We start from the raw sequence: 14,720 nt of genomic DNA on the forward strand, positions 1-14,720 counted from the left end.
AAGGGAAAGTTACTCTCTTTCTTTCTCTCTAGCCTTTTTATATATACATACATATTATACAGAGCAAGAACAGAGCACGTCTGGCTTGTTAGAAAGAAAGAAAGAAAGTCCAAAACAGAAAGCAGCCATTTTCGTTGAGCTCTTTTCAATCTCTTCTCTTCTCCACATTCTCTGTTTTCTGACACTGCCCACAAATGGATGTAAGCATCTCTCTCTATCTCTCTATCTCTCTCTCTCTCTCTCTCTCTCTCTTTCGTTAACACGATTTCATAATAATAATTATTACCAGGAATATCATTACCTTAGAAGAAGCCATGTTCCTGCGTTTGGAAGCTGGGAATACTGTACCAACAACGGCGCCGCCTCCATCGACGACCTCCCTTTCACTCAATGTTTCGAATCCGCCAGACAGCCCGCCTCCGCCGCCGCCGGAGGGTTTTACCCTATTTACACCGCTTACTCACAAGATCAAGATCTTTACGTCGCCGGCGATCTCTATCAGAACGACGTCGTTACACCCACAATGATCGTCGTCTCACGCAATAGGGTAATTTAAAGTTTGAATCTTTTCTTATTTTTACTGAATTCCCAGATGAGATGAAAGATTATCAAACCCGAATTCGTTTCAGGGAAAAAGAAATTGCCAGCAGAAGAAAGGACGGCAAGGCAAAGATGGGAAGACGATGATGAAGAAGAAAGATGATGATGATGATGATAGTTGGATGCAATGCGACGCCGTGAAAGTAGTCCAGACGCCGGAGAGAAAAATCCCCAAGGCTGTTGATGAAGATCTATACAAGATCTCGCCGGACCTCCTCCACACTAAACCTAAAATGGTGGGTCAGTCATTCAGTCCTCATAATTTAACAATTTTGTTTCAAATTTCATTTTTTCTAATAAAAAGTTTGTGGGTTTTGCAGAAGAGAAAAACAGGTCTGTTTTCAAGCTGCTTAAGGCCGATCTGTGTGTCCTAAAGAAGAACTCCGGCCACCGTATCCGCCGGTAACCGCCATGTGAACACCACCTTTAAACTAGCTATAGTACTAGTAGTATTGTTAGTAGCATATAATTTAAGAGAAGGGTATGTGCGTGTGATGATTGTAAAACAAAAAAGAGTGAAAAAGTGGGGTTGGTTTGGTCTGGACCAAACAACATAATTAAGAGCATACATTATATATATATTTTGATGTTTCATATATTTTTATTATCATGAGTTTTTTTTATCATTATTTTACAAAAGTAACAAAAAGATGAATTGGGGAAAAAAAAGTGTATTTTAAAAAAATATATGGCAACATAATAAAAAAGAATTGGCAATTTTCTTTAATTTGTAACTAAATACACTTTTCTAAAAAGTTCTTATGACTAAATTATAATTCTAAGTTAAATATTATTGAATTTTTAAGTTGAACTATATAAATTGTATTTTATGCTGAATTTAGATTAGACATAAAAAATAAGTTTACATAAAAGAAAATACTATGGACAATAACACATATATATATATATATATATAATGGTTATTTAAATTATTGTAATATTTCATTAAACATTTTGATTGTATGTTGAATTAGTTTATAGATAGAATCAAACCAGCCTTAAAAGAAAAGGTCACAAATTTTTTGTGCTAATTTATGTAATAAGATTGAAGTGAGTTTTCTATTATATATATATATATATATATATTCACACAAAAAACAAAAACAAATTATAAGAAAAGTTTGGTCAGAAATTAATAAATAAAAATAGAAAATGGAAGCGTGACTGCATATATCATATTATCTTTTCTATAATATAGAATAGAGTATTATTTAATTTATTTCACTCCGCGTGACTGATTGGCAGTATTATTTATTTATTTATTTATTAATCTCACGGGTGTCCTTTGCTTTATTTGAAGTTGATCAGATCATAATAAATGTAGAATTGTTTAAGAGGCAAAATTCTATGTCAAATTTATTGTTGTTTCCTTTAGCAGTTGAGACCTTATTAAGTGCATTAACACAAAAATGACACTTTTTTTTTCTTCTTTCTTTATATATAGTAGCTGTCACGAATACTAAATACTTATTTTGTGTAACATGATAATACCACACTAGATGTAAATCATAATTACTATTATTATATTTCTCAATGTCACTAGAGCTTGTTTGATGGAGTTCTTTTGGGATTTTATGGGTTTTTTTAAAAAAAAACTTTTGTTGATAAAAAAAACAAGTGAGTTATTTAATTTTTTTTAAATGATTTTTTTAATATTAAAATTTAAGAAAATTTAAGAAAATTGGCTTATTCCCTATAAATATATTTCAATAAACTTTAGATTATTTTAAAAATTGTTGTTGATTTTGAGAAAATTAGTTTTTTATAAATAAAAAAATTAAAATATATTAATGTATACTTTTTCTTTTTGAAGAAATAGAAGATATTTTAATATTTTAGTTTGAATTTAATTATTTAGTTATAAGAAGATGAATGAAATCATGTTTGATTCTATTATAATTTAAAAAAAAAATCATTTAAACAAGAAGTGAAAGTATTTTAATTAATTAATTAAATAAGTTAATTTTGATTTTTGTTATGATCCCACAAAATCTAAAACCACCCCATCAATGAGTTCTAGAAGCATATGTTGAGTAGAGGGTTTTTAAAACAAATTTAGAATCGTTTAAAACAGTTGATTGGTATTAATTTGATAAAAATATTAATATATATGTTTTTAAAAGTATATTGAGTTAATAAATCAAGTGATTTATTTAATAAAATTGGATAATATTATGTTTTATTATAGAATTTAAAAAATAAACTAAATAAGAATAAGGCATGTAAATAAGTGAAATGTAGAGTGGTGTGGTGGTAAATTTTGTTGGTTAAAAAATTGTTTAGATTAGATTCATTTAGTTAATTGGTTAAATGTTCAAAAGTAATGTGTAGTGAAAAAACAGATAAAGAAAATGACAAATTTATTTAGTTTAGATAGTCAAATTAGAAAATATTATATTTATGTCAAATAAATATACAGAAGATATCATATTTATTCAGTTAAATGGAAAAATATAACAGTTAATTTTTGCCTGTGTAATTGATGACTAAGATGCCACATAAATATAAATTTGGACTAGTTTGTAACTGCGTTCAACCTGGCAATATGCAAACATTAAACATTTCTAAATAATAATATTTTATTATATATTTAACATTTTAACTTAATTATTTATTAATAAAATAAAATGTATTAAAATAAGTTTAAATTAAAATTTCTTTTAATAAGATTAATACTTAAAATTTGTATATATATTTTATTTATAATTGTTAAATTAAAATTAAATTTCAAATATTATTTTAAAATTATTTTTAATATATATATATAATTAATATATAAATTTATTTATAATACATTTTTTTGAATAATTATTTAAATATTAACTAAATAAATACCAATAATCATGTAAATAATAATAATAATTTTAAAATAGAATATTTTAAGATAATAATTAATAGTTCTAAATTTTTATTTATAATATATTAAAATATTATGAATTCATTTTAATAAATTTTGACAATTTTAATATGGTCATAAGTTTACGGTCGTATGGTTTAACCCGAGCGTCTGTTATTACGGATGTAACTATATATATATTTTTGTCTTTTTCTTATCCTCCAATGGCTGGGTTTTGTTATAAAGTAGCTGAAAAACTATTTTCTTTTAAACTGTATCAATTTATCCTAATCTATATATATATAATGATGCTTAATTTTTAAAGTGTCCGGATTGCCGGGTCGAGAGCTGTGGTTAATTTGGATACTTGGGTCGGATTGTGGGTTTGACCCGTTTTTAAATTTAAAACGGTTAAAAATAAAATTAAAAATGCTAGAGGTATGTTTCGAACTTGCAACCTAACAAAATAAGTACAACTCTTTAACCAACTAGGCTATAAAGACTTTATATTTTAAATTCAACACCAAATTTGATAAACGCGGGACGTTTTAATATTAATATAAGTTCAACTTTTTAACTAACTAATATATAATGATGTTGAGTAAATGGATAATTGGGTCGGATTGTGGGTTGACTCACCCATAAACTTAAAACGGTTAAAAATAAAATAAAAAATGTTATTCGTAATTTTTTTTCACGGTTTTTATATTATTACTCGTGCAAATGCACGGGTTAAATTCTAGTTTTGTTAAGAATATTATAAATTTACCTAAATATCTCCTCAAATAATAGGATAATTAGGTTATCTCTTATTTCCTTATGAAACTATGTCATTTCTATTTGAGAGTCTTCCATCATTAATCAAAGAAGATTTTGATTATTTGTTTGGGCAATTTATATATGTTTAAATACTTAAGGGTTAATAATTATAATGTTCTAGTTACATTCAATTAAGTTTTATATAGACTAACATGTAATCCGTGTATTTTCAAGAGTAATGATATAAAAATTGAAAAAAAATACGGTTAAAATGTAATAACATTTTTAATTTACTCTAACATATATATCTAAATTCCATAACTCTCGACCCGACAATCCGGATAATTAAAAAATTAAACATTATTTATATATATATATATATATATGGAAAAAAGGTCGTTTAGACGTATGTACTTGTGCAACTAGTTCATTTAAACGTATGTACTAATAAAAGTTCATTTAAACATACATAATATCAAAAATTGGCTCATTTAATCTCTTTTAGTAAACTATGGTTAATTTTTATTTTTTAATTTATATATTTTTTAATTAAATATTAATATATTTTCTCTTTTATCATTTTTCATTAATAAATGAATCTTTTATTTTTATCTTTTTCATAAATGTTTTTTTTATATGAGTATTTATTATATATATATATTTATTATATATATATTTATTATATATATATTATTTTAACTTTATATTTTTTTCTTATATTAATATTAATTATTAATTATTTTAAAATTATTTTGCCTCAATGATTATACTTTGTAATAATCAAATATTAGACAAAACAATGTTACTTACTATTACTATAAATTATGAATAAAAATTAAATAAAAAATTATTAATTTTATTTTTGTTCATATATGAGAATTTTTTTTAATATAGTAAAACATAAAATTCTTAAATAAGTTGTTAATTAAAAAAAAAAAATAAGAATTTAAGATTTGTGAGAAATAAAAACTGATAATAAAAAATGTAGATGAAATAAAAAAAATAATAAAAAAATAAAAAATATTAAGAATAAAATAAATTATCTGGTTTAATTAATGTAAAAGAAAAAGTGAGAAAATATATTAATATTTAATTAATAAATATGTATTTAAAAATAAAAATTAACTATAGTTATTAAAAGATACTAAATGAGCCAATTTTTGATAATACGTATATTTAAATGACCTTTTATTAGTATATACGTCTAAATGAGCTAGATGAGCTAATTGTACAAGTACATACGTCTAAGTGAACTTTTTTCATATATATATATTGATATCTCTATACATTATCTTATTTTAACTTAGATGTTAAATATTTATTTTTGTTTGAAATTACTCATTGTATATTTAACAATGTTTGAAATTGTTTCTTATTACATTTGGTTATATAGTTTAAATATTTAATGTAATACAAAATGAAGAACATAGCTTGAAGTATTAAAATTTTTTATTTCATATTTCATATTAGCTCTTGATAACTAATTTCAAATGATTGATCGTCTAAGATTCTATCCTGATTATGTTCATTAGATTTGGATTAGAACCTATTTTGACTAATAAACTGATTTTATTTTTAAATAAAATTACATTCATTTTCACTCTCAATTCATTCTCACAGAGGGAATATTCGCCATTTTGGTGTAAATCTTGTCTAGCCGGCTCATTTAACAATATTATAAATTTTGTATTACGACATCATATTTTATATCTCGTAATGTCTATCATATTATTTACATTTTAACTATATAACTATCATATATCTTTCTCTTCTTTATGATCAATATTTTTATATCGCTTAGATGATTTTAGGGGCATAAACACAAATACATAATATCTAAATATAGAGGAGACTTATGAGTAATAATCTTGTCGTCATCTTAATATATATATATATAATTAATATATAAATTTATTTATAATACATTTTTTTGAATAATTATTTAAATATTAACTAAATAAATACCAATAATCACGTAAATAATAATAATAATTTTAAAATAGAATATTTTAAGATAATAATTAGTAGTTCTAAATTTTTATTTATAATATATTAAAATATTATGAATTTATTTTAATAAATTTTGACAATTTTAATATGGTCATAAGTTTACGGTCGTATGGTTTAACCCGAGCGTCTATTATTACGGATGTAACTATATATATATTTGTCTTTTTCTTATCCTCGAATAGCTGGGTTTTGTTATAAAGTAGCTGAAAAACTATTTTCTTTTAAACTGTATCAATTTATCCTAATTTTGTTAAGAATATTATAAATTTACCTAAATATCTCCTCAAATAATAGGATAATTTGGTTATCTCTTATTTCCTTATGAAATTATGTCATTTCTATTTGAGAATCTTCCATCATTAATCAAAGAAGATTTTGATTATTTGTTTGGGCAATTTATATATCCTTAAATACTTAAGGGTTAATAATTATAATGTTTTCATTACATTCAATTAAGTTTTATATAGACTAGAAGGTAACCCTTACATTTCTACGAGTAATGATATAAAAATTTAAAAAAAAATTACAGTTAAAATGTGATAACATTTTTAATTTACTCTAACATATATATCTAAATTTCATAGTTCTCGACCCGACAATCCGGACACTTTGAAAATTAAACATTATATATATATATATTAATTAGTTAAAAAGTTGAACTTATATGGTTAAAAAATTCTGCGTTCATCAAATTTGGTTTTGAATTTAAAATATGAAGTTTTATTAAACTAGTTAGTTAAAGTGTTGTACTTATTTTGTTATGTTACAAGTTCAAAACATACTTATAACCTTTTTATTTTATTTTTAATCGTTTTAAGTTTATGAACGGATCAACCCACAATCCGACCAAAATATTTATTTACACTCATATATATATATATATATATATATATATATATATATATATATATATATATATATATCCAAATTAACCACAGCTCTCGACCCGATAATCTGAACACTTTGAAAATTAAGCATCATTATATATATATATGAAAAAAAGCTCGCTTAGACGTATATATACTTGTGCAACTAGTTCATTTAGACGTATGTACTAATAAAAGTTTATTTAAACATACGTAATATCAAAAATTGGCTCATTTAGTCTCTTTTAGTAAACTATGGTTAATTTTTATTTTTTAATTTATATATTTTTTAATTAAATATTAATATATTTTCTTTTTTTTATCATTTATCATTAATAAATGAATCTTTTATTTTTATCTTTTTCATAAATATTTTTTTTTTATATGAGTATTTATTATATATATATATATATATTTATTAATCTTTTTAATAAATGTTTTTTTTATATGAGTATCTATTATATATATATATATATTTATTATATATATATTATATATATATATATTTATTATATATATATATATATTATTTAACTTTATATTTTTTTCTTTTTTTTTATATTTTTTTTATATTAATATTAATTATTAATTATTTTAAAATTGTTTGGCCTCAATGATTATACTTTCAACAATAAAAATTATTTAACACAAAAATAAATTAATTAATATTTAGATAATAATAGCAATCTATTCATCAAACACTAAAATAGTAATAATCAAATATTAGACAAAACAATGTTACTTACTATTACTATAAATTATGAATAAAATTTAAATAAAAAATTATTAATTTTATTTTTGTTCATATTAAATTAAATGAGATTTTTTTTAATATAGTAAAACATAAAATTCATAAATAAGTTGTTAATTTAAAAAAAAAATAAGAATTTAAGATTTATGAGAAATAAAAACTGATAAAAAAAATGTAGATGAAATAAAAAAAAACTAATATAAAAATAAAAAAATTTTAAGAATAAAATAAATTATCTGATTTCATTAATGTAAAAGAAGAGAGAAAATATATTAATATTTAATTAATAAATATATGTATTTAAAAATAAAAATTAACTATGGTTATTAGAAGAGGCTAAATGAGCCAATTTTTGATAGTATGTATGTTTAAATGACCTTTTATTAGTATATATGTCTAAATAAGTTAGATGAGCTAATTGTACAAGTACATACGTCTAAGTGAACTTTTTTATATATTTATATATATATATATATATAGATATCTCTATACATTATCTTATTTTAACTTAGATCTTATATATTTATTTTTGTTTGAAATTACTCCTTGTATATTTAACAATGTTTGAAATTGTTTCTTATTACATTTCTTTATATAGTTTAAATATTTAATGTAATACAAAATGAAGAATATAGCTCGAAGTATTAATAATTTTATTTCATATTTCATGGTCAAAATTTTAATACTCTTGATAACTAATTTTAAATCATCGATCATCTAAGATTCTATCTTGATTATGTTCCTTAAATTTGGATTAGAAACTAATAAACTGATTTTATTTTCAAATAAAATTACATTCATTTTCACTCTCAATTCATTCTCACAGAGGAAATATTCGCCATTTTGGTGTAAATCTTGTCTAGCCGGCCGATTTAACAATATTTAAAATTTTGTATTACGACATCATATTTTATATCTCGTAATGTCTATTATATTATTTACATTTTAACTATATAACTATCATATATCTTTCTCTTCTTTATGATCAATATTTTTATATCGCTTAGATGATTTTAGGGGCATAAACACAAATACATAATATCTAAATATAGAGGAGACTTATGAGTAACAATCTTGTCGTCATCTTAGTCTGTCATCGTTGTCTGAAAATGGAACATAAGAAATGTGTCGTCGTTTGAGAATTGAGTTGAAAAATCATTTTAAGACGAAAATGAAAACTTTGGCCGCAATATGATTTAGAGAAATAAAATGCTAACTATAAGAGAAATTTGTGTATATTTTAAACACAAATCAACATATTTATAACATTTTAAATGGTTTTATATGTTTATAATGTACATTTAAACAAAACTAAATGTACTAAAGAACCATTTCAAATAAAATAAATGTATAAGGAGTAATTTCAAACCATATTAAATGTATAAGGATCAATTTAAAATAAGATAATGAATATGAAATATTTAAAATTTAGTTGAACATTATACCTATTAGTCCTATAATTTATTAAAAGAAATTTGATTATTTGCTTGCATTTTCTAACTTCATTGATGGAGATTTCGATTGTTTTCTTAGTTTATAACTTTTTATATTTATTGTGATTACGCTGTCGATATGGTTTATAAAATTATGGATTTATTCTTTAGTTTGAAAGATCTTTGTTGAAAAAACATGAAGAAAATAGTACCAACTTAATTATGCTATAATACTATTTCTTATAATTATCCATTTTTAGAACCATAATAGAGTTTATTTGTTTGCAAGTTTACAAATCCTTATATTTGCAGTGATTATGGATGGGTTATTCAAGTTCAGAGATTTTTATCTTAACAACGTTAAGAAATATATAGTAATTAAGTAATATATTTCTTTACAAAATTAGACATTTCAATTTTTAATCTCTTAAAATTTATCATACATATTTGATTATTTTATTGTGTAGTTTATAGCTCTTTATAGGTGTGATGACTGATGATTATGCATTTGATATAATTTTTAATTATGAATTAGTTATTGAAGTTTGAGTTAATTATAAGTCACTAAATAAATAATTGGGTTGTTTCATGATTTTTTATAACTTGAATTTATTTATTTTTTAAGTATTTTTATTTTTATATATTTGTTGGAGTATTTTTTATTTTTATATAAGTTCGTCCTAACAATAACATATTCACATGAATGAACTCAACTTTCTATCAAAAACATATGAAAGAAAGTCTTCAATCAAAGTTAATTATTGTTGAATAGTTTTTATTATTATTTACCTGTTACAAATTTAATTTAAAATATTTTTATTATATTTAATTATATAAAAATTTAATTAAAATTTATTTTATTAAATTTATTTCGATTTCCTAACCTATATTTTTTAATGTTCCTCTATATAAGAATATCTCTCTCGGAGTAGATTTTGGCTTTAATAAAAAAACAATATTTTTTCTAGAGTAGAAAAGGAATATATCTATTTCAATTTTTTTTATTCACTATTTTATTTTATAAATTAAAAAAAAAAGGTTAAACCCATAATCATATCTCGTCAATCCCTTAAACACACCCTCACCCTTACTGTAATTCTTGGATCCTTAACTAGAACAAGAGAGATTAATGAGCGACAATCAATATAAATGTTATTTAATTTTATTTTGACATAATTTTTTATTATAATCAAAGCAGTCTTATTTTGACAATCATAATCTATGTTCAAAATCGAATCTATGATCATCGGTCCCTCATTCTCACTGCACACACTTGGGTCATTAGCATTTACAGAAAGTTCCTGCCCAACTTAATTACCAATACCATCATTCTCATTCTAACAACCATCACAATCACATAAGCAAATTAGCATTTACAGATCTCTTCTCCCCAATTGAAATACCTATATCTCGCCTAATGCACTCAATATATTACACACACAATCTAAAGAGCTATATATGCCAAACATTTTGGGTAAAAAAAATGAGACTTACCTCGTCAATAACCGCATTGCATGTTTAGTACACTTGTATATAATTTCAATTTATTTTACTTTTATTTTTTATGTTTTTATATTCGATAAGAGTTTAATCTAGGTTGTTGGTGGACTGTCCAACGACATAATAATATCAATCATCAATGTTATTAAGTCTTATTATAGTTTCGGTCCGCATACAAAATCATATATATCGGGCTAACCATTTTTCAAAATCATTAGAGTTCAAATATTTATTTTCAAAGTCCTTTTTATTAGGAATATAAAAAACTTAAAAATTTCTTAAAAATAATAAATATTATATTAATAAAAAAATCAATTGAAGCCTTAAATTTTCAAAGTACTGGAAAACGGGTAAGACCTTTTTTTTCGTTTGGAATGTTGAAAGAAAAAAACAAAATAGGAAATGACTTCACTTAAAAAACACTTGCAATATTTACCCACTTTAACATTAGAATTTGTTAATATAACCTATTTCTTACTTCATTTAATTAATTTTTTTTAACCAAAGATTGACAAGTGGTTACTTATATGACTTTAAATGCTCCCCACTTTTAATACATATATTATTTGAGCTACTTTAACCATTTTTTAGTATTTATTTTATTATTATATAAATGTTTTAATACTTCTTACAAAAAAATATTAATGGGTCTAAAAAAGTTTAAAATTTTAGAGATTAAGCTTTCCTATTTTTGAACAATAATGTAAAAATGAATGAGAGTTGAGAAATAACTTGCAAAATGGCACACAGTTTGTAATACTAATGTCCAAATTATGAGTCTTTCCTTTGTAGAAAGAAAGTTTATTTATGTGGGCTTCTTCGAGAGGCTAAAACCCTTTGGGAGTTAGGCAGTCATCTCTTTCCTTTCTTTCCTTCCTTCCTTCCTTTCTGTATTTCTGCACTAGATTTTAAGCAGAGAGGGGAAGTGATCAAGTAATCTAAAAAATGGGAGTTGGGTTTGAATCGGCCATGAAATTGAGCTTATACCCATTACTGTTACTAGTGTTATTGCTTGCTTCCTTCAGCTTTACTTGTACAGGTTTGTGCATTTCCTCTTTCCGACGTTATTAACACTTTTTCCATTGCTTGATACCTCTCTGCCAATATATTGCTTCTTGTCATAGCGCGATGGGTTCGTAGATGAGAGATTTTGAGTTATTGTTTTCGAATTTGTATATGGGTTTGATCAAATTTCATTGCATGCGTTTGTTCTAGTCTTGCTTTTGGATTACGGACCTTACTGTGGGTTTTAGTTCAAGTTTTAGTGTAAACCCTTTGTACTTGAGACTTTTATCAAGAATTTATGTTGCTTACATTCGTAAACTTGTAGAGAAATGGATTCTAAGGTTATGGAATTAGGTTTTGGATGTTGGGTTTCTTATAGATTTTGATAATTTCCTCTTCTTCACAATCTGTAGTTGAAATCTGGCTTAAGTTTCTGAAACAGGGTTTTGCTTGCATGTTAGGGTTTAACTGTGTTTTCTTCAAATTTGACTGTTACTAAGACTTGCTCTACTCTGTTATATGTTGTTGGTTCTTATATCAGAAGCCTTTGATCCGTTAGACCCAAATGGAAACATAACTATTAAGTGGGATATCATATCCTGGACTGGTGATGGCTATACTGTAAGTATTTGTTCATTCCAAGACCAATCCTTGCTTCTTGTTCATCTTTTGAACCGAAATCTTGTTTCTTGTTCTTGATCTGGTTAGGCTGTTGTGACATTGTATAATTTTCAACAATATCGTCACATTCAAGCACCGGGATGGTCTTTAGGATGGAGTTGGGCGAAGAAGGAAGTGATATGGGACATGTGGGGTGGTCAAGCAACCGAACAAGGAGATTGTTCGAATTTCAAAGGAACCCTTCCTCATTCCTGCAAAAAGAGCCCTACGATTGTCGATTTATTGCCTGGAACTCCTTATAATAAACAGGTTGCAAATTGTTGTAAAGGAGGAGTTTTAAGCTCGTGGGCGCAGGATCCTGTTAATGCTGCAGGCTCGTTTCAGCTTACAGCGGGTCTTGCGGGTACAACTAATAAGACGGTTAGGCTTCCTAAGAACTTTACCTTAAAAGCCCCTGGTCCTGGATATAGTTGTGGTCCTGCGAAAGTTGGGAGACCTACTAAATTTTTTACTTCGGATGGAAGGAGAGTCACACAATCTATGAGTAAGCTTGTTCAGTCATCAGTCATCACGTCTATGATTCAATTCCCCCTAAGAATGCTCTGAAACTCTTTATGTGTTTTCTTTTGCAGTGTCCTGGAACGTTACGTGCACTTATTCGCAATTTCTAGCTTCTAGAACTCCCACTTGTTGCGTTTCACTTTCTGCGTTCTATAACGATACAATTGTACCTTGCCAAACTTGCTCATGTGGTTGCCGAGATGAAGATGCACATCCTGGGAGCTGTGTAAAGTAAGTTTATTCGTATCCTTACTTGAATTAATTTCTTGTGGAAACTCTAGACTCGATTCCATCTAAACTTATTAACACTTAAGGAATATGAATTTGTACTTAGAAATTCATCGGAAGTTTCCTGATGGAGATACAAGTGAAGTTGTTTTTTCTGTTATGCAGAGGAAACCCACCGCATTTAGCATCAGTCATATCGAGGTCAAGAAAGAATAGCCCTGTGATGCCATTGGTTCAATGTACTCGTCATATGTGTCCAATTAGGGTTCATTGGCACGTAAAACTCAACTATAAGGAATACTGGCGGGTGAAGATAACTATCACAAACTTCAACTACAACATGAATTACTCTCAATGGAATTTAGTTGTTCAACATCCAAACTTCAATAACCTGACTCAGATTTTCAGTTTTAACTACAAACCATTGAATCCATATGGCTCCATAAGTAAGTTTTTTTCAAATAATCCAAAACTCTGTAAAAAAAGTTCTTATTACTTGCTAGTAAAACTCAGCTACTTTTTTTTTTGTTGACAGATGACACCGGAATGTTGTGGGGACTTAAATTCTACAACGATTTTCTCTCGCAAGCGGGACCTGTGGGTAACGTTCAATCTGAACTTCTCTTCCAGAAGGAAAAATCGATGTTTGGTTTCGATAACGGCTGGGCTTTTCCGAGAAGGATATATTTCAATGGCGATAACTGTGTAATGCCTCCGCCTGATGCTTACCCGTTTTCTCCAAACAACAGTTACTGTTATAGAGTTTCGATGTTTACCTTATTGATTGTTATCTTACTGTCTTCAGCCTTTTCCTTTACTCACATATGAGCTGAGTTGAGTTGAGGCCTGAGGAGGTAAATAAAAATGTAGGTAAGTTTGTTGATTTTAGTGTAAAACAGGAGAGGATTTAGCAACAGATATGAGAGAATTGGTCTGATGGTGGTAGATTTGGTGTTTGATTTAATTTGTTCTCTATTCATGCTGTATATCAGAAAAACATATGACTTTCAATGTAATTGAAACAATTTTTTACTATGGTAAAAATATTATTTATTTTTTTCTATATTCATATTATTGTTACTTTAGAAAAAAAAATCCGACCTGCCGGATTCGAACCAGCGACCTAAGGATAAGCTGTGATAAACCACTACAGTCCTCCGCTCTACCAACTGAGCTAAGGTCGGTTTGTGTTTTTATTTATAAATTGATATTATTTCATAATTAATTAGTATTATTATATAAAATAATGTTCCATAACAGAAAACTCAATGTATTTTTTTTAACACATGTTTATTCTGGACTTAGACCTTAACGATAATTATATCTTTTAAATTAAAAATGTTAGTGGTGAAAATATTACGTTATACACTTTTAAAATTCTTATCACTTTAATGAAGGAGAAGTGATTTGTGGGTTTTATACACCGAAGAAGTGATTTGTGGGTTTTATACACCGAAATGAATCACTAAAACGTTAAAGTGGACAATTTCAATTTATTAATTGGGTTCAATATGTTCAGTTAGAAATATGTTGATTGGTACTATTTGTTT

General features: G+C 25.5%; 2 protein-coding genes and 1 non-coding gene across 3 annotated transcripts; 2 read left to right on the forward strand and 1 right to left on the reverse strand.

The window, feature by feature from the left end:
* LOC124921284 lies at positions 1-1,200 on the forward strand. The gene is made up of 4 exons (XM_047461919.1): positions 1-200; positions 290-547; positions 630-836; positions 921-1,200. Exons 1-4 carry the CDS (start codon positions 195-197, stop codon positions 972-974), a joined length of 525 nt encoding a protein of 174 aa, XP_047317875.1. The 5' UTR covers positions 1-194; the 3' UTR covers positions 975-1,200.
* Positions 1,201-11,649: 10,449 nt separating this feature from the next.
* Positions 11,650-14,110, forward strand: LOC124921285 (COBRA-like protein 2). Its single transcript, XM_047461920.1, has 6 exons — positions 11,650-11,794; positions 12,302-12,381; positions 12,469-12,925; positions 13,014-13,173; positions 13,336-13,616; positions 13,706-14,110. Exons 1-6 carry the CDS (start codon positions 11,701-11,703, stop codon positions 13,996-13,998), a joined length of 1,365 nt encoding a protein of 454 aa, XP_047317876.1. The 5' UTR covers positions 11,650-11,700; the 3' UTR covers positions 13,999-14,110.
* A 155-nt stretch (positions 14,111-14,265) lies between these two features.
* On the reverse strand, positions 14,266-14,354 carry TRNAY-GUA. The gene is given in 2 exon segments: positions 14,266-14,301; positions 14,318-14,354. It is a non-coding gene; the product is annotated as a tRNA-Tyr (tRNA).
* Positions 14,355-14,720: the final 366 nt, after the last annotated feature.

This window comes from Impatiens glandulifera, chromosome 1, assembly GCF_907164915.1.
Source record: "Impatiens glandulifera chromosome 1, dImpGla2.1, whole genome shotgun sequence".
In the NCBI taxonomy this organism is placed as follows: Eukaryota; Viridiplantae; Streptophyta; class Magnoliopsida; order Ericales; family Balsaminaceae; genus Impatiens; species Impatiens glandulifera.